At 59.3% G+C, this 24,894-nt stretch overlaps 1 protein-coding gene across 2 annotated transcripts; it reads left to right on the forward strand.

The window, feature by feature from the left end:
• Positions 1-1,474: 1,474 nt before the first annotated feature.
• Positions 1,475-23,138, forward strand: SEMA7A (semaphorin 7A (JohnMiltonHagen blood group)). Of its 2 annotated transcripts, none has more exons than XM_068695827.1 (14): positions 1,475-1,678; positions 13,159-13,292; positions 13,929-13,979; positions 14,237-14,332; positions 14,671-14,755; positions 15,005-15,115; positions 16,070-16,209; positions 16,429-16,607; positions 16,792-16,900; positions 17,554-17,752; positions 19,271-19,386; positions 19,768-19,919; positions 20,460-20,527; positions 21,230-23,138. In XM_068695827.1, exons 1-14 carry the CDS (start codon positions 1,567-1,569, stop codon positions 21,577-21,579), a joined length of 1,902 nt encoding a protein of 633 aa, XP_068551928.1. In that variant the 5' UTR covers positions 1,475-1,566; the 3' UTR covers positions 21,580-23,138. The 2 variants fall into 2 exon arrangements, with proteins under 2 accessions (XP_068551928.1, XP_068551929.1); XM_068695828.1 differs by having other exon boundaries at positions 1,476-1,678; positions 21,233-23,138.
• Positions 23,139-24,894: the final 1,756 nt, after the last annotated feature.

The following is a 24,894-nucleotide window of genomic DNA, read 5'->3' on the forward strand; positions in this document are numbered from 1 at the left end:
TCCTGAATGGTGCCCTGATGTTTCTTTTTCACTCCTGACTGTGTGAAAGAGCCTTAATGGATTACACATTTTTCAGCAAGCCTTCTCTGACCTTTACTGCACGAAGGCGAGTGCGAAGGGGGGTTAGCACCTCTGGGGTCCCCGGGGTGGGTGAAGAAATACCCGCTTCTGGGGCAGAGTGGGCGGTTGCCTTGATGCGAGCAGTGGTGCAGAACGGTTCGAGGCTGGGAATCACCATGTCCAAAAGCGAAAAGCCAGAGATGATCTGTGTGTTATCACGCCGTAATTACCCAAGCAGATATTTGGTTAAAGAGAGAGCTGAAACCCCGCGCTTAAGCTTGGAGGGAAATTCCTCGGGGTCCTTACAAATTCACAAGCAGCTGGCTCATTAATTTTTTTTTTGCTTCCTTCAGAATGCCCCCTCGCCCTGCCGCTGTTCATCTCCGTCAGGTGCGGGGCGGCCCCGGGTCTGGCTTCAATACGGACTTTGAAGAGCACAGCTGCATCTCTCAGCCCTGCGAGTTCCCCACGGGGCTCTCCTATTCTGCTCACGTCCGACCTTGCTTTCCTTGTGCGTAATTCCCTGCTCTTCTCATTAACAACCCTCGCAGCGCTCCACAAAGGCTGTCAGCCCGTGCTGGCCTCCTGATGGCGAGGGGAGGTCTGGCAGAGCACGGTGACGTCCCTCAGCCCCACGGCCAGGGGTGCCTGGCATCTCCTCCTTTCGGAAAAGGGGAGCGCAACGGAAGCCAGGGCAGGGTCCTAGGGAAGGGAATGTGTACTCACCGCGGCTCGTAGGAGGATTTCGTACACTCACTCACACCCACGCCCTCATCCAAACATGTGTAAGCTGCGGGATGTGAGTTTGACTGGTTTAGCAAGGATCACTGACACCAAGGGACGCTGTCGTCGTGTCTGGTATTTGTGTCAGGAAGAATACCAGACTCTTGATGACAGATTTTTGGGTCATCCCGTGTGTTATTAGGACTGAGGCTTTGTTATTATATTCTCATAGCACTGGCAGCGAGAAGGCTAATGCGTGAGGTCCGCAGGGCGCTCTGTCCATGAGCTGTCCCTGCTGCAACGCCAGAGCACGGCGGTGCTGGCTCCACGTGTCCCCTGAGTACAGGAGCACCCTTCGTTAGCAGTGCTGCAGCCTCGGGGGCTGCTGTTGCTTCTTGTGCTTTCTCATACAGGTATTTTCATTCTTACTTCATTTATACCAACTTCAGTGTTCCTGCTATGAGCCTTGTCGCTTTCTGAGTTCCCTGCGGGCTGTGCGCCAGCTGCAGCTTTTTCAAGAGGGCGATCGAAGCCGTCAGACCCCCACCTTCCCCTCCCAGATGCAGGGCTGAAAGACAGGGGGACCCAAAAACTCCAGCAGAGCCTGAACGTACCAAGGGCTGAGGATTTTAAGCGACTGCTGGTGCTAAGAAATCGAAAGGGCTCAGTGCCACGGCCACGCCTCCGTACAATTCATTGGTTCTTCTTCTCCATTGTATAAGACACCCGATGCGGCTGTCAGCTTCAGAAGCTCAGGATCTCAGCTCGCCGAAGCGCTGAAAAATGGCCAGCAGGTCCCTGGTGGCCCTCCTGGCGGCCCTGTGTGCCTGCCGGCTGGGGGTGCGTGCGGCGGGGCGCTCCAAGGTGAACCCCAGGATCATCACGGCTCCCCAAGGTGAGTCCTGCCCCAGACGCAGCGCCGGCGTGCGCAGCTGCTGGCTGCTCCCCGTGCTGTTTGTCCCCTCTTTGGAGGGCAGTCGGGCTTTTCTGCAGTGCTTTTGTCTCCTCGGGGGGACGTGGGGCTCTCCCTGAAACGCCTGTGATCTCTGGAGGGGCTTCTGGTGTCCTTGGTAGCTTTTGGTGAATTTCTACAGCCGCCTCGCTGCCAAATCCTTTCCTTTTTGTATTCTAAAAGCGTTTTGCTACAGGCTGGCTGTGTTAAAGGCTGTCAAAAAGCCCACGTCCTGAAACGGGCAGAGTAAGCGTTTCCTCTAACTCACGGGGAGAAATGGAGAAGTGTCTTTGCGTGGAAGTTACATTTCTAATTAACCCGGCTTGCTCACCCTGCTAGCTAGCCGAACGTGAGTTCGGTAACTAAACATTTACCGAGGGTCTCTGTCCTCAGGGGCACATATATCCAACGGCAGTGACACAGGAGGACGGGGCTCTAATGCTAGCAGACCTGAACAAAGAACTGCTTTGGAGGGAGGGGGCTTACGCGGAGAGCGCAGCCCGAGATCCATGCGCTGAAAGGAGCAGGGTAGAGCTTGCTGGTTTTATCACGAGCCTTCCCAGCTCTTTGAGGAATACCCTCCAGGGAGGCTTTAACAAAAGACCCCGTCTTGTCCCCGGTGGTTATGGTGTTTGTCTAACCCCGGGGCTGAGCTGAGCTGCAGATCTCATGCTGCTCTGCAGCACAACAGCTCCTCTGTGCGCAGAGAACTTCAGAGGACGCGGATTTTCTGTGCTTTCTCCTGCACCATCTGTTATTCTTCTGCCGGGCTCGTTTCTGCCTGGGATGAGGGGCCGGGGGCAGAGGGAAGGGCCGGGGGTGTGCGGGCAGAGGTGGCATCGAGCTGTCAAACCTCACGCTGGAAGAGAGAGTGGCTAAAGGTTGCCATTAGTAACGCCTCATTAATTTCATCCCCGGGTAAATGAAGCGGGGACAAAAGAAACTGGTGCAGAAGTGGAGCCGGAGGATGGGGTCACGCATTTCTCGGCAGGAACTTCCCCTGCCCCGCTTAAGGGAAAGGAAAAGTTGCGTTGGTGCTGGGTGCTGGGGTTGGAAACGCCCGTTCTGGGGTAAAAGTGGGCTTGGGGGGGGGGGAAGTGGGCTCGAGGGGTTCCTTCCCACCTGCTCTGTGCCGCTCTTGGCGTGCGCGCACCACGCGCTCATTTGGCCTTTGCGAGCATCTGTGTCAGATGGTGGCTTCCCTGACATTAAACGCAGCGAGGAGCTGGCGCCGAGGAGCACCGAAGCCAATTAGCGCTGGGATGCTTCCCTCAGAAGGGATCAGCTTGTGCTTTTCTCTGTGCTTTTTTTTTTTTTTTTTTTTACTGTGGAAAAGCTAAAGTGGGACACGACTTCAATTAGGGAGCTCGCAGGGGCAGTGTGCGGCACGCTTGCTGAGAGCCACTCGTGGGTCTCGTGTAAGGGGTCGCGTTGTGCTCGGTGGCACCTCTGCCCTTTGGGGAGCTGGCCTTGACCCTGGGCTCTGCAGGAGCTGGCAGCTCTTCACGTGATTAAATTTCTTACATGCCACGGCCCAGCGCTAGCACCAGGTACGGAGGACGGAGAAATTCCCTCCTGGCACTGGCCTGAGCCCAGCCCTTTCCAGGAGGGGAGGGTAAGTGTGCAGCATCCCTCCCCGGCTGCTGCTCTGGGGGAAGAGAAGGAAAATGGCACTGGGAGAAGCTGCAGCTGCCCTTTCCTCTCCCAGCCCCTGCCCTGCTCCCCTTGTCATCGCCCTGCTGGGTCTGGGGACATCCCTGGCCCCGCTGCAGGCAGCCCCAACCCCTCTCTGCCGTTTCACCCCGCAGTCCTTCATTGTCTGATCGCCATGGAGGAGCTAGGTGAGGTGACATTGTGTGCTGTCAGCAGAAAGAAAAGGCTGCTGGCTTCGGTGGCACAAGCCAGAGCTCGGCTCTGAAGACAAAGAAACCGAGTTGGCCTGCCTCGGGGTTGGGAACGACCCGGCCCTAAGTGATTCTGCAGTCCTGGGGACGGGGACGTGGCTGGAACAAAGTGTGCTGCAGGTCTGCCTTTATCTCTCCTGGAGTGCTCTGCACATAAACCCAGCCCCGAGGCTCGGACAGGGCGCCTGCTCTGCCTTTATTCCCCACTCCTGCCTCTGTAAGGCAGCGCAGGACGGGGCGAGGCAGGGGCACGTTTTCCCAAACAGCAGCGTTTAGCCCCGAAGGCGGTGGGGAAGGAGCTCTGGCAGCAGCCAGCGCAGGTGGCTGGCTCCCATATAACGCTGGTTAAGCAGTTCTTTGAAAGCACGTCTGACTCTGCAGGATTTCTTCCTCTTGGGGAGAAGGCAGAGCAAAGGGCTGAGGTCAGCTCCGGACCAGGGGTCATGTCTGAAGTGCTTCAGATCCCTTTTTCTGCTGGGGAGTTTGGCGCCTTCCCCTTCGCAGCTCACCCGGCACGGGCTGGGGTCTGCGGTGCCACATCCCTGATCCGCTGAGATCTGTGGGGTGGGGGCGAGTGGAGCCTTAGCAGCCCGTGCTTGTACAGAGGCAGGTGTATCAGGCGAGAACACGGTGTGCAAGGTTACATTTCCTTCTGTTTGTCCTCCCCGGCTTTCCCTAACCAAACAGCGGCCAGCTGGGCTTTGTTTGGAGAGGTGCACGCAGCTCCCACGCCGAGCTCCTGCTCGCCAGCCCTGGTAGCAGAGCTGGGCAGAGCTCTCCGGGTGCCAAACCCTGCGTGGAGCGGGGAGGTGGGACCCCAGGCTGCTGCCTGCTGACCGGAAAGTCACCGAGCATCGGGAGAGCCGGGGAGCGCCGCGAGGAGCCCGAGGGCAGGGGCAGCCAGCTCCTCTCACTGGGGGTTCATGCGGCACGGGAATCGTTTTTAGCCACTGCCACTCTTCAGCCGGCCGTGTCCTGGCGTACCCCTGCGTGCGTAGACCTGAGAGAAGCTCACGGCCCTTCCCTGGCTCCCTGCTGCAGTCACACCTTGGGGTGGGATGCAGGCTGATCGACAGGCGAGGCTAACGGGGATTTCGGGGCTGGAGGGGACTGGTTTCGAGCTGTTCCATAGCTCGCAGGAGTGAAACCGGTGTTGCAGGGCAAGAGGAAGATCGTACACTTGACCCTTGGCTGCCTCAACCGAGTTGAGGAGCTGGGGCCGGTTCAGGAGGGCTTAAATTAGAGTTCCTGGAAAAACCCCACGCTGCCCCTAGTCCAGAGGCTGTGCCAAGCCTCAGCTCAGTGGGCTGGGAGGAACGCTGCCAGCAGCGAGTGCCCCTGCCTCCAGGAGCTCTTCCAGGAGCTCTTCGTGCCTCCTTGTGCCTGCAGCTAGCAAAGGAAAGTAAGAGCTGATGGGGGACGGAGGTAAGAGGAGGGATGGCAGTGCCACCACCAGCTGCTGCTCCGTGGTGCCACCACTTTTGGAGGTGCCACGGTCCCAAGAGTGTGAAACATCTTGTAGGGTACTGCTACACCAAGCTCTCGCGGCATCAACATTTCCAGGAGAAAGCTTCTCACTTTCCCAGCAGTGCTATTTTCTGCAGCCGGCTCGTTTTCACAGGGTGGGAGATGCTGGTATCATAAAATGTTGGTTGAAAATAATTTCTTGCTCTTCTGTGCAGATTGAAAAAAAAAAAAAAAGACAAACAAACCGAGTGAGTGAATCACAGCCACCTCCTGTTACCAGAACGTGACACAAAACCAGCAGATACGGGCAAACTCATAAAAAAAATAAAAAGTTGTGGCTGCCTCGCTGCAACGCTCGGGGCTGGGCCAGGGCCAGAGCCGCAGCTGTGCCAGCCCTCAGGCACGGCCAGGGGCAGAGCTGGGGAAAACGGGGCTGGGAACCCATTACAGGTGATATAGTCCAGCTCCGTGTCCTCAGGCAGTCCGAACTAAATATAAACTTCAAGGCAGGATGCTTTTTAAAGAAGCAGGAAGGCTGGGATTGGAGCTGCAAGGAAATTGCGCATTGTGCAGCTCGGCTCAGCTCCGTCCTGCTGAGCTGCAGCCTCTGGAGCGGAGCTATTCCTGGGTGCCCCAGAAATAGGACTTGTTTCTCCTGTTCCTCATCCTCCCGTTCTGCCTCGCCGTGCCAGCTCCACCCGGCGTGCCCGTGTCCGGTGTGTGCAGGGAGGCAGGAGGAATGCTGCCAGGCTCACAAACACCTCCTGCAATCTCCGTGAGTTTCAGAGCAGCTCCGGGATGGAGCAAGAGGTACTCCGTGCCCCTAATAAACCTCATCCAGCCCTTAGCAGAGCTCTGGTTCTCTGCTGCTCTAACCACCCAGCCCCAAACCCGCAGCCGGTTGTCTTGGCAGCCCCCAGCAGCTCCGACTCTGCTTAGACTGGAGGGAATTGTTTGCCTGCGTTGGCCGCGGAGAGGAGCAGGTGCCACGGGCTGGAGGAGCCGTGGGAGTTTCCGTGCTGAATGTTTGCTGGATGTTTGCAGGCAGACACAACAGCCGGGGAGTTGCTCACACTGGGAAAGGGTTGGAAAGTCTGGCCAGGGCTCGGATGCCTGGCCGGTTTTTACAAGCTAGCAGCGGTTTGCTTTCCAAATCTGACTAACGCAGCCAAAAATGGACAGGGAAGAGGGGATGTGGTGTGGGATGGGGACAGTGGGGTGGGGATGCTGGAAGGTTTGCGTGGCCTTCCCAGCACAGAGCCAGAAGGGATGGGAAGCCTGTGACAGGGATGCGATGAGCGTGGCAGGGCCCTGCTGGCTCAAGTCCCTTTGCTGCGGGTGTTATCTCCTCTGCTTCGTGGAGGGAACTGGAATTTGGTCCTTGCTCCGGAGCCGCGCATCTCTCCCTGCTCCGTGAAGCTGGTGCCCCACAGGGGCTGGGGCATGCAGCAGAGGGCTGGCAGCCCAAAGGATGCTCAGATGCTGTCAGCGGGGAGATGGCTGCTGCTTAGGATAATAGGGAAAGAGGCTTTTGCATGGGGGCTGTGCGCAGAGGTGCTCGCGGCGCTTTTCATCCTGGAAGGCTTTTTATGAGAAGCCGCCCTCTGGAAGTTGATGCGCCTGCTAGGAGGGGCAGCCGCGCTCCGCAGATAGCTCTCCTGCTAAAAACATCCCTTTTGTCCTGGGTTTTCCAGGGGCCGTACGACCAAACACCGTAACCACAGGCCGAGGCTCCCCCGGCTTGCAGCGGAACACGGCGCAGCTCGGGGCTGTCATTACGGAGAGCCTCTTCTGGAAAGGAACAAACCCTGGCTCTAAATTTAGCAGCCCCGGGCGGTGGGGTGCAGCCTGCAGCTCGCTCGGGGCTGGCAGGGGAAGCATACCTGCGAGATGGCAGCCCTGGCTGCGAGCTGCCTCCTGGGGCACCCGGGAATCAGCTCTGCTCTGGGCTCGTCTTGCAGAGGCACGGTGCTGCATGATTTGGGGAGGGGGGACGTGCGGAAGGGGCCGGGGCATGTTGGTAGCGTGTTAGCCTGCCTCCTTCCTGCTGCCTGAGCGTGGAAAGCACCGCAGTGCCTGTCACACAGGCATTTTGCCTTTAATTAGGAGAAAGCTGCCTTTCCTGGAGCGCCAAACACTGGCTTGAGGCTTCAGAGGGCTGAGCGGTGCTGCCTGCGCTCGCAAAATCCCGGCTGATGGCTTTGAATTCAAGGCTCGTTTCTTCTGGCCGCAGGTTAGGGGGCTTTTCTCATTGTTGCTGGCTGAGGGGGCGTTTGGGACCGACGCCTGCTCCGGCTGCAGCTTGGCAGCCCCTCGCAGAGGAAATAAAGGCTGTGCAGCGCACAGAAAGCCTTTGGAGCAGGCGTGCCCGTGCCCAGCAGCTGCATTACCAAGCGGAGAGGTTTTTCCCTTTCTTCCTGCCCTGGCTCACCCCTGTGCTGAATAGCGCTGCCAGGCCGCCGCAGAGCTTACCAGAAAGAGCAGAAATCATTAATCTGCCCGAACGCTTCGTGCCTTTGATGCTGCTTTAAGAAAGCACGTTTGTCTGGCTTGGCTGTGCTCTCCGAGCTCCAGCCTTTCCTCCCGCGTTAGCGCAGCCCTTCTGGGCACGTCGGGCCACGCAGGGGCTGAGAGCTCGGGCAGGAACAAAGCACTCAACATATCCCCGATAACACCGGCTGAATTGTTTCCTCTGCTCCGGAGCATTTTGCTTTTCATGGCACGAACGTCCCGCGATTGCAGGAGCGGCCGGGGAGGAAGCCAAAGAGCAGGCAAGCAGCGGGGCTCGGAGGGAACCTGGCTCGGGGCGGCCAAGTCCCTCTGCAGAGAGGAGGGCAGACGGCGGGAGGTTTCTTGGCAGGTGATTAAACGGGGCTCGCCTCCAAGCTGTCTTGGGGGCGAGACAGGCTGAGAAATAGCAAGCAGCTGAACTCCGCCGCTCGCCTGCTGCAGACTTGAAAGAAGAAAGAGGAGCGAAACGCGTGAAGGCGGGCAGGTGTGGTTTTGAGTACCGTGGGCTTCCCAGCTGCGCGTCCCCCCCTCTGTGCTTTTTGCACCTCCTGTGGTGGCAGCAGCAGCTTTCTGCAAGCGCTGAGCCCTTTGTGCATTCCCTCGATGCTCTGCTGCCTGCAGCGGGCTGCTTCTGCTGCCCGGTGCTGGGCTCTGTGCTTTTCCATGTGAAGGGATGATCACGGGTGGAAAATAAAGACAGCAGCCCCAGCGCTCGCTCTCAGCTCGGGAGAGCTTTCGGTCCAGCTTTCAGGAACCAAACCACAACAGTTCCTGCAGGATGGAGGCCACGGGCACGTCACCATCAGGGCTTTTATAGCCCAGGCTGACGAGAAAGCGCGTTGCTTCCACGGGGAGCCCATTTACGCTAGCCTTTTGGACACACCCTTGTTTTTTAGGATGCAGGAAGTGCATCCCTGGGAATGTGGCTGCAGCAGGGCAGCGTGCTGACCCCGTCTGGCCAGGACCCTCCCCTGGCCCACGAAGGCTGCGTTGTGCGGTCACGAAATGCCTCGGAGATGACTGATGCCCCCAGGATGGTTTGTCTGACCGGCTTTCCTGGTCCCTGCCCTTCCCAGAGCAGCTGGCCACAACCTCGTGGACTCCAGCTGTACCAAAATGCTTGTGCTGGTGGTTTTGTCCTGCCCACGGACCGGAGAGATGGGGGCAGGCTGCCCACAGCCCTGCTGTGTAAGGCTCTCGTGGTGGGCAGGCGGGCAGCAGCTGCCAGGCGTGGGGCACAAGCGGGGCTCCCCCCGTCACGGGGAGCTGTGTGGTCGCCGAGAGGGCTCGGAGCAGCAGGAAACACATGTGTCTGCATCTGTTTTTTTTGTTGTTTTGTTTAAAAAGACATTTTTAGCACACTGGCTGCCTTGTTTCCATCACTGCTGCCCCACGGCTCTGGAGTGGTTTAGCCCGTGCCGTGGGAGACTTGAGGGGTGAGGCAGGGAGATTCAGCACCCAAAAAACACCTCTGGGGAGAGGAGAGACCGGGAGGGGAAAGCAGGCAGCACAGCCCCCTGCTGGGGTGCTCTGGAGGGAGGCGAGCTTGGAGGGGTCGGGGGTAGGAGCCTCGAGGGCTGGCTCAGTTCTGCTCCTTTCGGTCTGGCCCCTTGGAGAAGTGGCTGCTGTCACCTCCAGGCCAGGTTTTACCTGAGCAGTGCGAAGGAAGTGGGTTTACCTCTTTCTCAGAACCCTCCCTCCCCCCAGGGAAAAGGTTATCGCTTTTGGCACCTTGAGCTGGCCGGGGGCGAGCCGGAGACCTCGTGATTCACAGCCCTCCAATTCCCCTGGCAGGCCAGAACAAAACCCACAGGGTGCCCCTCCTGGGTTGTCTCATCTAGAGAAGAAGCATTTCTCCAAAACCAGTACTTTTCGTAGAAAAGTCCCAGAAAGAGCGCTTCCAAGGGGAAGGTGAGCCAGCTCTTGAATCACCAGCCGGCTGTGACGACAGGAGCTGGTTTCCTTGTGTCACGATCCCATGTGATTTCACGGAGCGAGGGAAGCCTCATGGTGAAACTGGAAGCGTGGCGTGGTGTCAGGGCTGAGGCTGGGCTCTCCTCCCTGCCTTTAAAGGACAGCTGCCGACAGCCCGTGCCGTGCCGTCTGTCGGGCATCCGCTGAGGCTGGGTGGCCCCGATACTCCCAAAAAAGAGGCGATAACAGGAGCTTGCCACATTCCTGGGGTTGCTCAGCCCTGACTCACGGCGGCACAGGTGTAAGTGCCCGGCCGTGAGTCAGTGCCGAGGGAGGCTTCTCCTCCTGCCTCCCAGCTGAGCTCAGCCAGCGCGGTGAGGATGGATGACGGCGGAGACGGTGACGTGCCACGAGGAAGGTCGTGTCCCCTCCCGCCAGCTCAGGAAGGAACACACGAAGCCGGGGAGGCGAGGGGGAAAGGAAGGAGCCAGCAAAGGATGGGCGGCAGGGCAGGTGGCGGTGTCACCGGCGTCACGCCGCCAGGGTTGGGTTCATGATGGTGTTGGCACAGGTCCTAGTGCCGCTTAGCAATCGGGTTTGGAAACCTCTGTGTGCCCCGAAAGGGCTCAAATCCTCCTGGGGCTGCCCGGATGGGAGCTTTTCCAGCTGGGGCTGCACAGATGCTCCCCAGTCCCTGTGGTGCAGAGCAAGGGCAGTCCCAGGGAGCAGGTGAGCTCCCTGCTCTGCCTGATTTTCTCTCTTCATTTACCCAGGCAGGCTCCCCAGCTGACAAGAGTTATCAGCAGTGAAGGATTTCTCAGGGACATTGCTCTCGGCTGCATCAGCGCTGTGCCCGAGAGGCGGAAGGTCCCCATCTCCTCTTTTTTTTTTTTAATCCTAATCTTTATTTCAGTTCTTCCTTTTAAAACGCTGGCGTCAGAGCGGATCCAAACAACCCCGTCCATTTTAGGGCAGCATCAGGGACTCGTCACCCTACAAGGACTCGCCTGCTGCCTGATGAGCATCGGGGGGCCGCGGAGGGGCTGGCATGATTCCCCTTCAGCCAGGAGGACAGCGGGGCTTTGCAGCTGACTCAGCCCCCGAGCTGGGGATGGAGCTGCTCTGATGAATTTGTCTGTAACGAGCCCGCACTCCCATGCTGTTTCCCTGGCTGGAGCATCTGCAGACAGCTGCTTTGAGGAGGAGGCTGCGAGCAGCTTCTCCTGCATCCAGGGCACTGCCCAGGCTCTGGGCTCCTGGATCCGCAGCAAAGCGGAGCCCTTTGGCTGTCCTTAAAGCACCGATCCCCCGAGCCATGCCTGAGGAGGTCAGCCTGTGCCGTCCTCGGCCCCATTAGGAGCAGAATTTATCTGTGCCACTCTGTTTAGGGTGGGCCTCCCTGCCCTTGTCTGCAGCATCTCTTGTCCTTCATCTCCTCCATTACCTCACCCTCCAGGCATCCTCCGAGATGCACTAGGCTCCCTCCCTCTCTCTCTCGTTTAATATTATTATTATTCTTCAATCTGCTCCGGCGTTCCTCATCTCGCCGGCAAAGCACAAAGCTGCTCTTTCTCCTATTCATCCCTCCGGCCCCGGGTTAGCATTTCAATTGACAATCGTGCCATTGATTTGTGTGCTGACAGTGGGGTTTGCATTAAATGCCAGGCGGAGAGACTCGGCCGGGTTAGCAGGGCCCTGGAAATCTGCCCGCCCCCTGTTTTCCGAAGCTTGGGGTCGTCCCCTTCTTTGGGAACGTGGCCTGGGCACTGCGCTGTGCCCTCAGCCTTTACATGCCCTCATCCTCATCTTCCCCATGGCTCTTGGAGCCTTTCCTACCCCAAAACCATGGCGTGGGACGGCAGGGCTGCTCCCACAGACCTGCTGGATGTGAAGGGGATCGAGCCAGCACCCCGACCCGGAGGCAGGGGCACCCTGCTCCCGCTCACAGAAACACCTTTGGAAGTCTCCCTTCCAGATCAGGGTAAATCAAAGCTGGAAACGCCTCTGGGCCCTGGCTAGCAGCGGTGTTTATCCTCAGCTCAGTGATTCAGAGCAGTCCCCGGGGAGCAGCAGGATAAATAATGTGTTGGCGCCAACCGAATTATTGTTTTGGGCTTGTTTGTTTCTGGCTGCTTGAAGAGAAGTGTGTCCTTGCTAGGAAGCAGGTTGGCAGAGCTCTCGGAGCTTATGAAAGAGGAGCTGCGAGGGAAAAGCCCCAAAACGAAACCGAGGGTGGCACGGTCACAGCGCCCGGTGTGTGCAGGAGGGCGAGAAGTGGGCAATGGCCACGGATCGAGGGCTGGAGGCTTGAAAAGAAGAGCAAAAGCGTGCTGAAGTCCAGCCAAACCTTCCTGTGGTGTGTTGGCCACGGGTTGTGCTGGCTGGGGAAGCTTTCCTGCAAGCGCCCCACGCGTTAGCCAAGAGCCACAGCCCGGGGGGTGTCCCAGCCAGCCACCCCGAGCAGCTCCCCCACGCCACTCGTGTGCTGAATTGGGGAAAAAGCCCTAAATAATCAGGCATTCAGGAGGCTGAGAGACTTCTAATACTGCTGGGTTTTGTTTTTTGTGTGTTTTTTTTCCTAACTTTGGGCTCTGTGGGGTGTTCCAAGATCCCTGCGCAGTGCGCTCCAGGCAGGGAGGAAGCACTGGGGCTGTGCGGCGATCGTCCTCTGCCCCTGCCAAGTGGCCCTATAAATAGAGGGACACGTGCCACTGATTAATTGCCTGTCTGTGCAGCCAGCCAGCTCCCGAGGCAAACGCAACCTTTGTCTGTCTGCTGGGAACAGCAGCGCTTGGCAGGGGAGGCCTTCTTCTTGGGAAAGAGGGGGAAGAGGCAGATGTGGAAAGGGAGCGCCGGCGAGCTCGGTCCTGATCCGAGGTTTTTCCCCTGGATCCCACTCCCTCTTGGTGATTGCTGCGAACTGCAGCTATGAACAGAGCAGCCTCCAGCTTGCGGCACGTGCTGCCGTGGTGCTGAGCCCTGCAGGGCTGCTGCAAGCTTCAGAGGAGGCAGCAGCATCCCGGGGGGGCTGCAGGACCTCTGCCTCCCACCGGCAGAGAGCAAAGAGCCCGGGGGAGGATGCTCGAGGCTGTGCTGCCTGACCCTGAGCTGCTGCAGCCTCCCACAGCTGAGAGGGGAGAGGAGGACGATGCAGGGAACGGGAGCTGGGAAGGCTAGAAGGTGAAAGAGGAAGGGGAGGTGGGGAGGACGAGCTGCCCTTCCTCCAGCTGGGCTCAGGACGCTTCCCATTTGCAGCAAGCGGTTGTGACACGGGGCCTGGCTCTTGCAGCTCAGCTTTACCTGCTTCCTTCCTTCCCCTGCACCATCGGGGCTTTGACCCTGGGGGTTGCGTTCCCTGGTGGCTCCAAACCCAGTCAGTCCCACCTCAGCCTCCAGGGCAGGAGCACGTGGATGAGGCGCTCGCAGCTCCTGCTCGCCTCTTCCAAGAGCCTCCCGCATCAAAGTCCTTCCCCCTCCATCAGCCGCCCCGCAGAGCCCCGTGTCCTTGTTTTTCTCCTCGCTCGCCCCAAGGACGCGGGAAGGGAGCCCAGCAGCCCGCGTTGGCTGCGGCTGTTCTGCAGCAGCCTGCGCCTGTGCTGATGAAAATCTTCTCTCTGCTCCTCCCAGGCGCGAGGGAGTTTGCCTTTCCGAGGAGCGAGAAGTATCCTGTCTTTTACCACGAGGAGAACACCTCGGCCATCTACGTTGGGGGAGAGGGGAGGCTTTACTACCACGACTTTGCGACCTCCGAGAACTACGTGGTAAGGGCGCTCTGCCTGGCCCCAGGGCTCCGTCGCCAAGCGCTCAGCATCCTTCCTGCAGCCTTTGTGGGCAGCAAAAAATCGGGACTGGAAGGGTCCAGTCTGTGCCCAGCCTGCCCCACCTGCCCACAGCATCGGGAAGTGTCCTGTGCCAATCGTGGGTGGGTTCTTCGCAGGCTGTGGTCCTCCTGAGGTCTTTGCTGCTGGGATTTCTCATTTCCCTTTCTTTAGCATGGGAGGGGATGCTCGGACTCGTGGCACTGGGGAGGAGCTGGATTCCCCTCCTCTTTCACTGCCCAGGCTGGTTTTTCTCAAAAGCGGCGAGTTCTGGCTCAGCTGGGCACCAAGATAAAAAAAACAGCAGGAAAGCCCCAGGGGCAGTTAGCTTTCACATGACCCATTCTTCTCCTTCTCAAACAACCCAATTGCTGCAGTTTGTGCCCAGAAACTTCCCTCCTCATGCCCAGGAACAGCGGGGGTTCGTGTGTCCCAACCCTTGGACCCCTCGAGCTGGGGGGTTTGATGTCCTTCTCACTGACATGCTGGCTTTGCTTTGCTAACACATGAAACGCAGCCCCCGTTAGCTGTCTCAGAGAGGGCAGCAATTAAAGCTTCTTTCTTCCTCTTTTATTCCAGGAAGACTTCCCCGTGGAAAATGGGGGACAGTGCTTGAAACCTGGGAGCCCGGTAGGTCCTGCCCATGGGGGAACAGCGTGTGAGGCTTGGGGGGCTTGGGCTGCTGGGGAAGGGGCTCTGTAAGCTCCTCACGTGTTTCCTCTGGGTGAAGAGCTGCAGTGGAGGGCGGGTGGGATGGTATCGGTACCCTCCTTTGGGTTTAACACCTATGGGAAAAATACGAAGCCACGTAGCAGGGTGCTTGGTAGTGCTGCAGGGCCGTGCTCTGCCATCAGCAGCTGCTCACGGGCCTCTTCTCTCTCCTGCAGGAGGACAACAAAAATTTCATCACCTTAGTGGCGAAGCACGGAGATGGGATGTTGGTGTGCGGGACCGGCGCCTGCGCTCCCACCTGCTGGAACTTGGTACGCTGGGGGTCCCTCAGCACCGGGCTCACTGCTTGGGGGACTGGGGCCGAGCTCCCTGCTCCTCCTGGGGTCTCTTCCACCGGACAGCGGGGGCTCTGGGGGATGCAGCACAATTTGGGAGCGGGCCCAAAGTCAAAACAAGAGCTCAGGAGTCCTTGATGCCCAGGGAACTCAAACTCCCTTGAGGAGCTTCTCATGATGGCATGGGCAGAGCCAGAGGTTACCCCAGCTCGCTTGGCTGGGGGAGAATGCAGGCACCTGGCTCTCCTGCCCTGTCCCGGAGTGATTGTGCTTCTTATCTCACCTTATCTAAGGCCCTTTCTGTCCTTCCCCAGACGCAGAGGCAGAAGGGCTCTCCGCAGGACGGCAGAGGTCTTGCTCCTTTCACCCCTGACGCGAATTCCCTTGTGGTCGTTGACTGTAAGTCTGGCTGCTCGCGTGCCATGCAATTCGGGTGGGCGAAAAGGGGCACCTGGGAGCCCCGAGGGCTGCGTCCCCCTGCTTTAGCTGGCAGTCTTGCTTTTGCCTCATTGAGCTGCTCGTCCTTCTGCCAGCCCCCTCAGCCTGTCTGCGTGCCCACGCGCTTCTCGGCTCTTTGCTTTCCTCTCCCAAACCCTCCTGCCCCCGCTGCAAACCAGCCTGCTGCAAACGAGCCTTCCTGTCCCGCAGATCCTGACATCTACTCCACCATCAAGAAGAGCCAGCAGAACGGCAAGATACCCCGCTTTCGGCGGGTCAGGGGGGGTGGAGAGCTCTACACAAGCGACACGGTGATGCAGAGTGAGTACAGGAGCGTGGGATCCGCTGCTTTGCCCTTCCCAGCAGAGAATTTGGGCTGCTCGGGTCCTTTCTGGTGAGGGGGAACCCAGTGGCTGCCCCCAGCTCTGCTGCTGCCAGCTGGGGGAACTTCACCTCCTTGCTTCGGGGCGAAAGCAACTGGCACACGAGTTCCTCTTGCTCGGGGCGGGGAGATGGGGAAATGGAGAGAAATGGGTGGCGAGTCCCGTGGCAGGGGCTGGTTGTGTAAAGGTGCCCATCAGCTGCTGGTGGAAAGAGGAAGAACGGCTTCCAGGCAGGGCAGGGACTCTTTCCAAATCCCCAGCCAGCCGTGCCTGCAGGGCAGGAGCCTGTTGGTCTGCACGTGGGGGTGGTGGGAGCGGGGAGAAGGGACCCACCTCCACTTCCACAGCCTTACTGCTTCCCCCAAGCCTCCCCGGGGAACGGGAGATTGTTGAGCCACGGGGCTGGTCCCACGCTGACAGAGAGCTCCCTGCCGTGGGGCTTCTGGCTAACGATGCCCGGAGGGACCCTGCTGCTGCTGGGGATGCCCTTTGTGGCAGCGGTGTGTTAATAGGAAAAGCATCACCGGGTTTTCCACGCCGAACACCAGGGCAGCTCTCTCCACCGAGGGAGTGTTCCTGCGTGGTTATAGCTCTGCTGTGCAGAAGGGAGAAGGGGGTTGCTTTGTGGCTAAGCAGCCAAGGCTGGGCTCTGGGGACTTGGCCTTCAAGAAAATGGGTGCCTGGGGGATGGAGGGGGAGGAGAACCCGCTGGGAAGGTGGTGTATGAAGCGGTGGGAAGGTGGTGCATGGTCTTTCATGTGCTGTGATGGGTCGTGTAGAGAAAAAGGGTTTGGGCATGTCCCTTACCCACCGGAGGCTTTCGGATGAGCTTGTGTTCCTGGAGCGTGCGTGCTCAGGACGAGGTTTTCTGATGGCTCGCTTCCCTTTTCAGACCCTCAGTTTGTCAAAGCCACCACCTTAAAGCACGAGGAGAGTCACCAGGACAAAATTTACTACTTCTTCCGTGAAGACAACCCCGACAAGAGCCTCGAGGCACCCAGGAACATCTCCCGAGTGGCCCAGCTGTGTAAGGTACCGTGGGAGCAGCGTGTGGTGGGGAGGTGAGAGTGTCACCTGTAGGGGACACAAAGCCCTGCCCTGTCTCACTGGGCTCTTAGAGAGGTGCACAAGCGTTGCAGTGTCAAATCTGTCTCTGGAGCATCCCCCAGTTATCCACCCAGGATGCTGGATGGAGAGGGCTTTGTGCTGTTCTCTGCCAACCCCTGACTCCCTGCTGCTTCTCCCCCCCAGGAAGACAAAGGGGGAACCAGTTCGCTCTCCGCTTCCAAGTGGACCACCTTCCTGAAGGCCAGCTTGATTTGTGTCGACCCCGCCACCAAGGGCAACTTCAACTGGCTGCAAGATGTCTTCTTTGTCCCGGCGAGCAACTGGAGGGAATCCAAAGTCTACGGGCTCTTCACCAACACCTGGTGAGGGGCTTTGCAGGACGGGGGGGTGCTGGAAGTCCTTGCTTTCAGCCCTGTGTTCTCTCTGGCAGGCACGTGGCTGGAAAATTGCCCGAATGGACATGGGGCAGCAAAGTTTCAACACGTGCAGCCATGCCCCAGGTGATGGCCAGTGCCTCCCTGACCCTCTCTGCCTTGTTGCCCCCAGGGGAAGCTCTGCTGTGTGTGTCTACTCCTTCGGGGACATTGACGACGTGTTTCGGACCTCCAAACTCAAGGGCTACAACGGTCCCAACCCAGAGATCAAGCCTGGGCAGGTGAGTGGGGGGGTAAAAGATGCCCACGTCACGAGGAGAGCTGCTCCCTGCCCTGCTGCTGCTGCTGCTGGAGTAGCTGGGGCAGGTGAGGGTCCCAGCCAGGCGGGCGCCAGGTTTGGACAGGCTGCGGGCACTGCGGGAAGGATCTGAGCTTCATTGCTGGAAACATGAAAAGGCTGGATAAGGTCCAACACCTTTGTAGAAAGAAAAGGCAGAGAGGCCCTTCTGTGCCGTGGCAAACAGGTCGGAGTGCTTCTGCGTGAGGCTGGAGGACAATGTCCTGCATTGTGCTCGCCGACACAAGGCGTTTGTCCACCCCGATCTAGCCCAGCCCTTAATTTTTTGATACGCAGCTGACCTGGCAGGAAATAGCAGCGTGGGGAGAGGCTGCTGGGGGATGGCAGGGTCTGAATCCCACAAGCTGCAACTTTTGCAGCAGGGGAAGGGCTATGGGACCGCCAGGTTTGTGGCTAAGGTGTTTGCCCCGTGCTTTCCCACCTGCTTTGGGATCCCGTGCACCTGAGGGGGCAGGCAGCGGGCTCTGTGCTGGGGTGGGAGGCCCCTGTGCCCTGTCCTTTTCCCTTCTGCCCCCAAATGTCACCCCCGGGGATCTGCCTGCCTCTGACGCTGCCTCTTGTTCCCTCCTGGTGCAGTGCGTTTCCTCTGGGCAGCACACCCCCAGCGAGACCTTCAAGATCGCCGACAGCCACCCGGAGGTGGAGGACCGGGTGGAGCCCCTCGCCCCCAGCAGGAGCCCCCTGTTCCACAACAAGCACCGCTACCAGAAGATCGGGGTGCACAAGGTCTCGGTGAGGGAGGGACAGCAATACACCGTGCTCTATCTGGCTACAGGTACTGCGAGCCTTTGGGGTCCCCTGGCTGCTTTCCCCTTGGGGCAGGGAGCCAAGGGAGCTTGAGAGCAGAACCCCAACGCCTGGGATTTACCCTGCTGGGTGGCACAGAGGTCTCAGGCTGAGTGTTTTTAGGGCAGACGAGGGGTAGCAAGGCCCTCCCCAGGTGCAGTTTTTACAGTTTTATGCTGCCAAGCAGAGATCCTTTGACAAAGGGCCCCGTGCTGTCACCTCCTGGCCCTGCTCGCTCTGGTGCAGCAGTGCAGAGTTCCTGCGGCTCCGGCTGGAGGCACGGCCAGCTCGGCACAGCCACCGGGGTCCCCACGGTGCTGGGCCAAGCCCGAGGTTCCCCTGCAGGCAAACAGGGTGGCAGAGCAAAAGCTCCATCCTCTGTGCGACGCTGGAGAGCTGAGTCAGGGCCTCCTGGCTTCTCAAGTGGTCTAAAAAGGTGTCTGAAGGGTCCCTAGCACAGTGCTCCCCTCTCTCTTGCCCATCTTGCTGCCCAGGCTGGCGCCCTAGAGCTCTGCTCATCCCTTTCCTGCACCTGCATTCTGTTCCTTGGCTTTCTGAGAGGACTTTCCCCAGCTTTTGTTTCCCAGTCTGTGATTAAAAAAACGCAGACGAGTCTCCGTAGGTGGCCTGGGTTGGGCTAGGGCCCACCCATGCTCATATTGTTCCCGTGCCCCAGGCGTTAGCTGAGTGCCTGCAGTGCCTTCCAGATCCCTGCAAGGCAGCTTGTTCCACGCTGCAGGGCTTGGCAGGCAGCTTCCCACCCACGCTGGGGTGGGTGTGAAGGCAAGGGCCAGCACCTGGAGCAAGAGGGGGGGTCCTAATCCCTGCCTGGCCCCTCCTGGGTCCCCTCTTTCTGTCCAGTGGGGAAGGGGTCAGATATTTGGGAAGAGAAAACCAGGCAACAACTAAAAGAGGGTAAATGGCGAGGATGCCCGAGCCCTGTTCTGCCAGGATCAGTCTTCCCACACCTCTAACAAACAAACCGACTTTCTTAAATCACCGGTTTGTGATGTCATTTAACCAGGGAGGGAAGTTGGTTTACTTACAATCCAGAAATGCAGAAGTCCCGGTCTCAGCCTCAGGCAAGTGGTGAGCCAGAGCAGGGCAGCGATCAGATCAGAGATAAGCGGGAGAGCAGTTGGTTTGCCTTCCCTCAGGCCATTGTGGTGTGGCTGAACACAGCCAGCACGGCCAAGTCCCAGGGGGTGACAGGGGAAATTGGTTCCTCATGGCTTTCGGCTGGGAGGATGGCAAGGCTCTGCCATGGGAAGCACTATTGTTTGTAGGATGATTTCCCAGAAGCAGAAAAAAAAACACAGCCCCTTCTGAGAAAGGTTCCAGGCTCCTCTGGGGTGCTGGCTTCAGGCATACAGCCTCGTCTGCCACAGCGGGGGCTGAGGTCCCGGAGCTGGTTCCCTGCCCTCGTTCCCCCCCTGAGGCTGCAGTCCCCCCTCCTCGCCTTTCCGCTCAGCCTCCTTCACCGGGGTTCTCCCGTCTTTCTTTGCAGACAAGGGCTCCATCCACAAGGTGGTGGAGCTGCCGGAGGGGGTGCAGAACATCATGGAGATCCAGGTCTTCTCCAGGAAGGAGCCCATCCAGTCCATGATCCTGGACCACGAGCGGGTGGGTGCCTGCCTGGCCAGGCTCCGGCGTTAACCACGGCAGCGGAGGCAGGCACGGACAGCTCGATGCCAGCCCCGAGCCCTGGAAGCAGCCCCTGGCTGGGTTTGGGGGGGATCTGCTGCTCCATCCCGGAGGCGACAACTGATGCAGCAAACTTCTTTATACCTCGGGCTGCTGGGGGGAGGATGGCTGCTTGCCCTCCCACGACAGGGAGCAAGCTCCGTGCGGCTGCGCTGCCTGGAGAGCGAGCAGCCCTGCTGGTGGGATCTCCAACCCGGTGCCGAAATGTGGGAACATTTCCTCCGAGAGGTGCCAGACGCTCCCACGGCGGTGCCGGGGCAGGGTGCTGCCTCGCTCAGCCCCTCTGCTTCTTTCCTGCAGGCGATGCTGTACGTGGGCTCGGCGAGCAGGGTGGTGGAGGTGCCCATGGCCATGTGCGGGCTGTACCGCAACAACTGCGAGAGCTGCCTGCTGGCCAGGGACCCCTACTGCGGCTGGGCTGGCGGGCGCTGCCAGGCCGTCCATCAGAACCCGTACGTGGCTCTTTCATCTCCTTTATCTCAAGAAGTGCCTAGCCCGTTCCCCTTCCTGGCCCCATTCCCCTTCCCGGCCCCGTTCCCCTTCCTGCGGGTGGTTTTGGGGCCGTTTTGCCATCAGAGGCAGGTCCCGTCGTGTCCCGGCAGCACCAGCACACAGCTCTGATCCGGCCCTCCTGCACCACCCCTGCTCCGTGGGAGGAGGTGTCAGTGGGTTCCCTACAACCCGAGCACCCGGCTCCTCTCCTGCTGCTCGAAATGCGCACGGCTCCATCGCACCACGGGTTCTGCCCCATTATGGTCACCCTCAGAGATGGAAATTAAGATTGTGGTGGTCGGTGGCGGTGAGGTGAGGCTGCTGGGTCTCACGTTGGTCATCCACCAACCTCCTGAGCACGGGGGTGGTGTTTTTCCCCACCCAGCTCGGTGTTTAAGCTTTCTGACCCACCACGTCCCGTAAGGGCCATCCCTTTTGTAGCCCCAGAGCGTGGTTTCCCTGCTGTTACCGCGTTGTTAATGCCTGTTCCCATCTGCCAGGGAGGTGCACCAGAACCTGGACCTGAACCCGTGGCAAGGAAAGTGCCAGAAGGGCAAAGTTACGGAAGGTATGTGAAAGGTTTGGCCATGGTGTGTCTGAGACAGGCTGATTGGTTCCCAAATGTTTGTAGGGGTTGGACAGGCTGTTACAGCCCGCTGCTGGTGAGCTCACGGTGACCGCACCGCAGCCGGGACACTGAGCGTGTCTCAGCGTGGAGCTAACCACTGGGTGACGTGTTTGTTAGCTAAAAACCAAACAAACAATGTAGGTCAGGCCTGCAGGGTTCAATCCCACGAGCTTGAAGCCTCTGGTGGCCAAGCTTGGGCCCTCAGGCTGAGGCTGAGACACCCACGACCTAAACGACCCTACCCAACTGCGGGGAGCAGCAGACGTGATGCAACATTGAACCTCCTACCCTACAGCCAGCAGTCTGCCTGCTGTGCAAACACACCGAGCTCCCAAACAGCCCTTCATGGCCAAGGAGCTGTCAGCACATCTGGAAACGGCTACGCTGCCATAAACCATCTTGCTTGGCCTCGTTTCTCCTCCGTGGCAAGGCTTGGTGCTGCCGTGGGGGGAGGTCTGTGAGCTGGGGGCTCACGCTGGGGGTGCTGCTGCCCAGGGAGAAGAGCCCTGAGGACTTCAGGTGTGGTTCACGCCCTGCTGTTATCATTAATTGGCCATGTAACGTGTCCTCAGTGACCCACATGTTCTTCCTTCTGGACTTTTGAGGTGCCAGTCTCATCAAACCCTTCTCCCTCTCTCCCAGCAGACACCTACCAGAACATCACCGTCGTCCCTTTCTCCCGCTACTTCCTCAACTGCCCGGTGGAGTCCCACTACGCCACCTACAACTGGTACCACAACGACACCCTCATCAAGACCTGCAACAACACCCACCCGCAGCCGGACTGCTTCTACTTCATCCAGAACGTCAGCCACGCTCACTACGGCCACTACCTCTGCGAGTCGGAGGAGGACGGCTTCAAGCAGGCGCTGGTGCGGGAGCGCCTGGTGAACCAGCTCCGCTTCATGTCGCAGAAGGGCCACGCCACCACCACGCTGGGCTCCTGGCTGCCGCTGCTCCTGGCGGTGCTGCTGGTGGAGCTCCTGCACTGAGCGGGACGGGGAAGTGTTCCCACCTTCCCGGTGCTGCTGCTGCTCTCCCCGCGCTTCCCGTCCTGGTCCCGTTCTCGTAGGCGCTCCTCGGATGTGAATCGTTGTCCCCAGGGGGGTCCTGCCGCTGCGGGCAGCAGCCCCTCATCTTCGGCCTTGATGGAAGAGAGAGTGGGAGGAAGAGGCAGCTACAGGGCCAGGCGGAGCAGGGGATGGGGGGGGGGGGAAGGAAGGGGCACCCAGTGGCACGGGGGACGCTCGCTGTGCCAGAAGCGGGAGCGGGGTGGCTTCAGCCTGCTCCCCGAGCGCATCCTGAGCGTGCACTGGGCGCAGACTTTGTTCAGGGGACTATGCAGATGTGCATGCACTGATCCTCAGGGCACCACGGCTCCTCTCTTCGGGAACCTGCATGTGATGAAGAGGAGGAGTCAGCCCTTGGCCTTTCGGACTGTTTGATCTGTGCTTCCCTCCGAGTGGGGACTGACGCCTCCAGGTTTCTCGCGGCTGACGCCTGCCCGAGCTGGCAAGCAGCTGGATTTGCTCCCAGTGACACTCGCCAGTCCCCTCCTGCTCCGGGAGGGTTTTGTCCTTTCTCTGGCAGGCGGCTGTGCCCTGGGGGGGCATCGGGGCTCACCTGCACGGAAGGGCAGGCACAGAGTCAGCGTTTTGCATGGAAAAGGCTTGGAGGATGACTAGCTTTGGGGTGTGGGGAGGGGACAGACCAAAGGGTCCTCGCTTTCCCGGAGCCTGAAAGGAGAGGTGGAAGCGGAGCCCCAACCAAACCCGGGAGGCCCTGGGAAGACGTTTAAACGCACAACTCTGCCGCAGGCAGCTAAGGGCATTGAGCTAAGCAGCAGGCAGCCCTGCTCCCGGAGCTCCCTCCTCGCCAGGGACTGGGCTCCCTCAGGGAAAGAGGAGCCAGGCTGCAGATCTCAGGGCGCTGCAGGCAGGCAGGGGGGCTGCAGCCACTTCCACCCGCCGGGAGCTGCATGAGGAGCCAGGGGAGGGTGGCAGATCCCTTCCCCTGGGCTCTGAGGCCTCCGAGCAAGACTAAACTGTGAAAAACGGGACGCTCTCCCTGCGCCCGCGCGCACGGGGCGATCCCGCACCTTGTCCGAGCCTTTCCCAGCCCTCTTTGAGTTCTGAAAACCCCCGGCCTCGGGCTGTGCAAGGCAGGGGCGTCGTGTCCAATGCTTCTGCTGCTCCCTCAGAGGCTCTGGGTGGGAAGAGCACTGGGTGGGCTGTGCCCAGCCGAGCCCCGGGGTTTTTTGGCAAGGGGGAGAGATGCCACGAGCGTCTCGTGACTATGGACAACAGGCCAGAGCTTCCTACTGCACTACATTTCCACGAAACCTCCCCGAGTCTAGGACAGAGCTTCTTACATCTCTTCTCAAAGCACTTTAACTTTGTGAACTAACAAATATCTATTTATTATCGATGACTCATTACCATACTTCTATAGTTTTTTTAAAAGAGAAAGTGGGTTCGAGTTCGAGAAAAGAGGAAGAAAAAAAAAAAAAAGAACAGCTACCAAAAAAACCCTTTCAGACCTGTCGACCAAAGTGAGAATGAGATCAGTGAAATAAAGAATGGAAAAAAAAGCGTGTGGGTGACGTACTTCTTGCTGGGAACCGAGGGGTGCTCGGTGCTGGGGTCCCCCCCTGTCCCCACACCGCTTCCCACCGGGGGGTCACGCAGAGAGCATCCTCTCCACGGCTCTTTGAACCCTCCAGGTTTCCTGTTGATATTTCGTGTGCTGCTTTTTTTGCAGCCCTTCCTGTTCCCTATGGGTCAGACCTCGCTGCCCTCCCCTCCCCTCTGGCAGGGTGCTCGCCCCCCGTGTGAGCGCTGCGCTCCTCTCCGCCTTGCGCATTTGCGCGGGGGAATCGCAGGCACGAGAAGGAAGCGGGCGCTGAGCTCTCCCCGTGGGGGCTGTGAGGATAAAAATACCAAGTGCTCGTGGGCGCCGAGCCGTGCCGCTGCCTTCAGCTGGCGGCTGGGGCGGGAGCGCCTCGCTTTGACTTGGAAATTTTATTTTTCCTGGTCAAAGAGCTGCAGCCGCCTGCTTTCGGGGCTTCAAAGGGTCACGGAATTATTTTAGAGCCGTGCCTGGCCACGTTTCCTCATGGTGCTCAGCCCCGAGCCCCTTCCTGCAGGTGGCGGTGGAAAACGTTTGGGAATTATCAGGGTTTGCGGGAGCTCCTCTTGCGCCTCCCTCCCTGGCTGCTCGGAGTTGTAAATCAGGGGGAGATTCAGCTGCTGAGACCCAGCCGGGTTTGGCAGCCGAACGTGAAAGACTCCCCTGCCCTATTTCTTCCTGAGCGTGGGGTTTGGCAGCGAACTTGGCGGCGGTGCCATATGCGGTGCCTTGACGTAGAGACGGAGAAAGGAGCCCGAGAGGCGGCGTTTGCAGCCGGAGCTAAAACGAGAAGTGTGAAGGCAGAAGGAAGGCAGGATGGCCGAGAACGGGGACGCGGGGCTGTGGGAACGCAGCTCGGGCTCTCTGGGCTCCACCATCCTGCCCCTTCCCCAGCCCACCCCTTTCCCAGTGTTAACGGGACAAAAGAGAGCCGCATTTGTTATTTTTACTTAGAGTATAGCGTCAAGTGTTTTTATTCTTAGCCGTTTCCCCCCCCCCCAACCGCCGGCTGTTTCCGATGGATACAATGAGCTGAAAACCATGGGGCTGCTGAGCAAACACACGTGCATGGTCACGGTGGCTTTCGGGGCTGCTGGAGGGAAAAGGCAGGCATGGAAAGGGGAAAAACCAGGAGCTCGGCACCTCGCCCCGACAATGGCCCCATTGTTCCAGCAGCTATTTTTGGGGAGGCTGCTTTGAATGCGGGTGGGTGTGCTCAGGAAGGCCAGGTACGGCGCGGGCTCTGCGGCTCCCCACCAGCTTCCTCTTGGGATGGAAAAGGAGGGGATGAATGCAACGAGTGGGTGCTGTCAGCCTGGAACAAAAGGCTTGTAGGGTTTTGCCTTGCCCAGGCTTTGTGGGGCTGCCGGAGGGAGCCGGCGCCTGCTGCGGTGTCGGCATCCGGAGGCTGCGGGGATTATTTGTGCCGCTGACCTTGCGTGCGGCCTTGGAGGCTGCTCTGCACGGAGGGCTTGCCGGAGAGGACAATAGACCCAGGAAATCCTGCAGACGCAAGGATTTGGGAGAAACCCTCCCATTTCTGCCCCTGACCGCTCGCCCTGTGCATGCGCACGGCCGGGAGCGCACGGTGTGACCTGCAGGGTCTGCACCCAGAGCTTGCCCTTCGCAGCCAAAAACTTTCTCTTTCTAAACAAAGCAGGCTGAAAATCACCTCCTCC

This window comes from Anas acuta, chromosome 12 (assembly GCF_963932015.1).
Source record: "Anas acuta chromosome 12, bAnaAcu1.1, whole genome shotgun sequence".
Classification (NCBI taxonomy): Eukaryota; Metazoa; Chordata; class Aves; order Anseriformes; family Anatidae; genus Anas; species Anas acuta.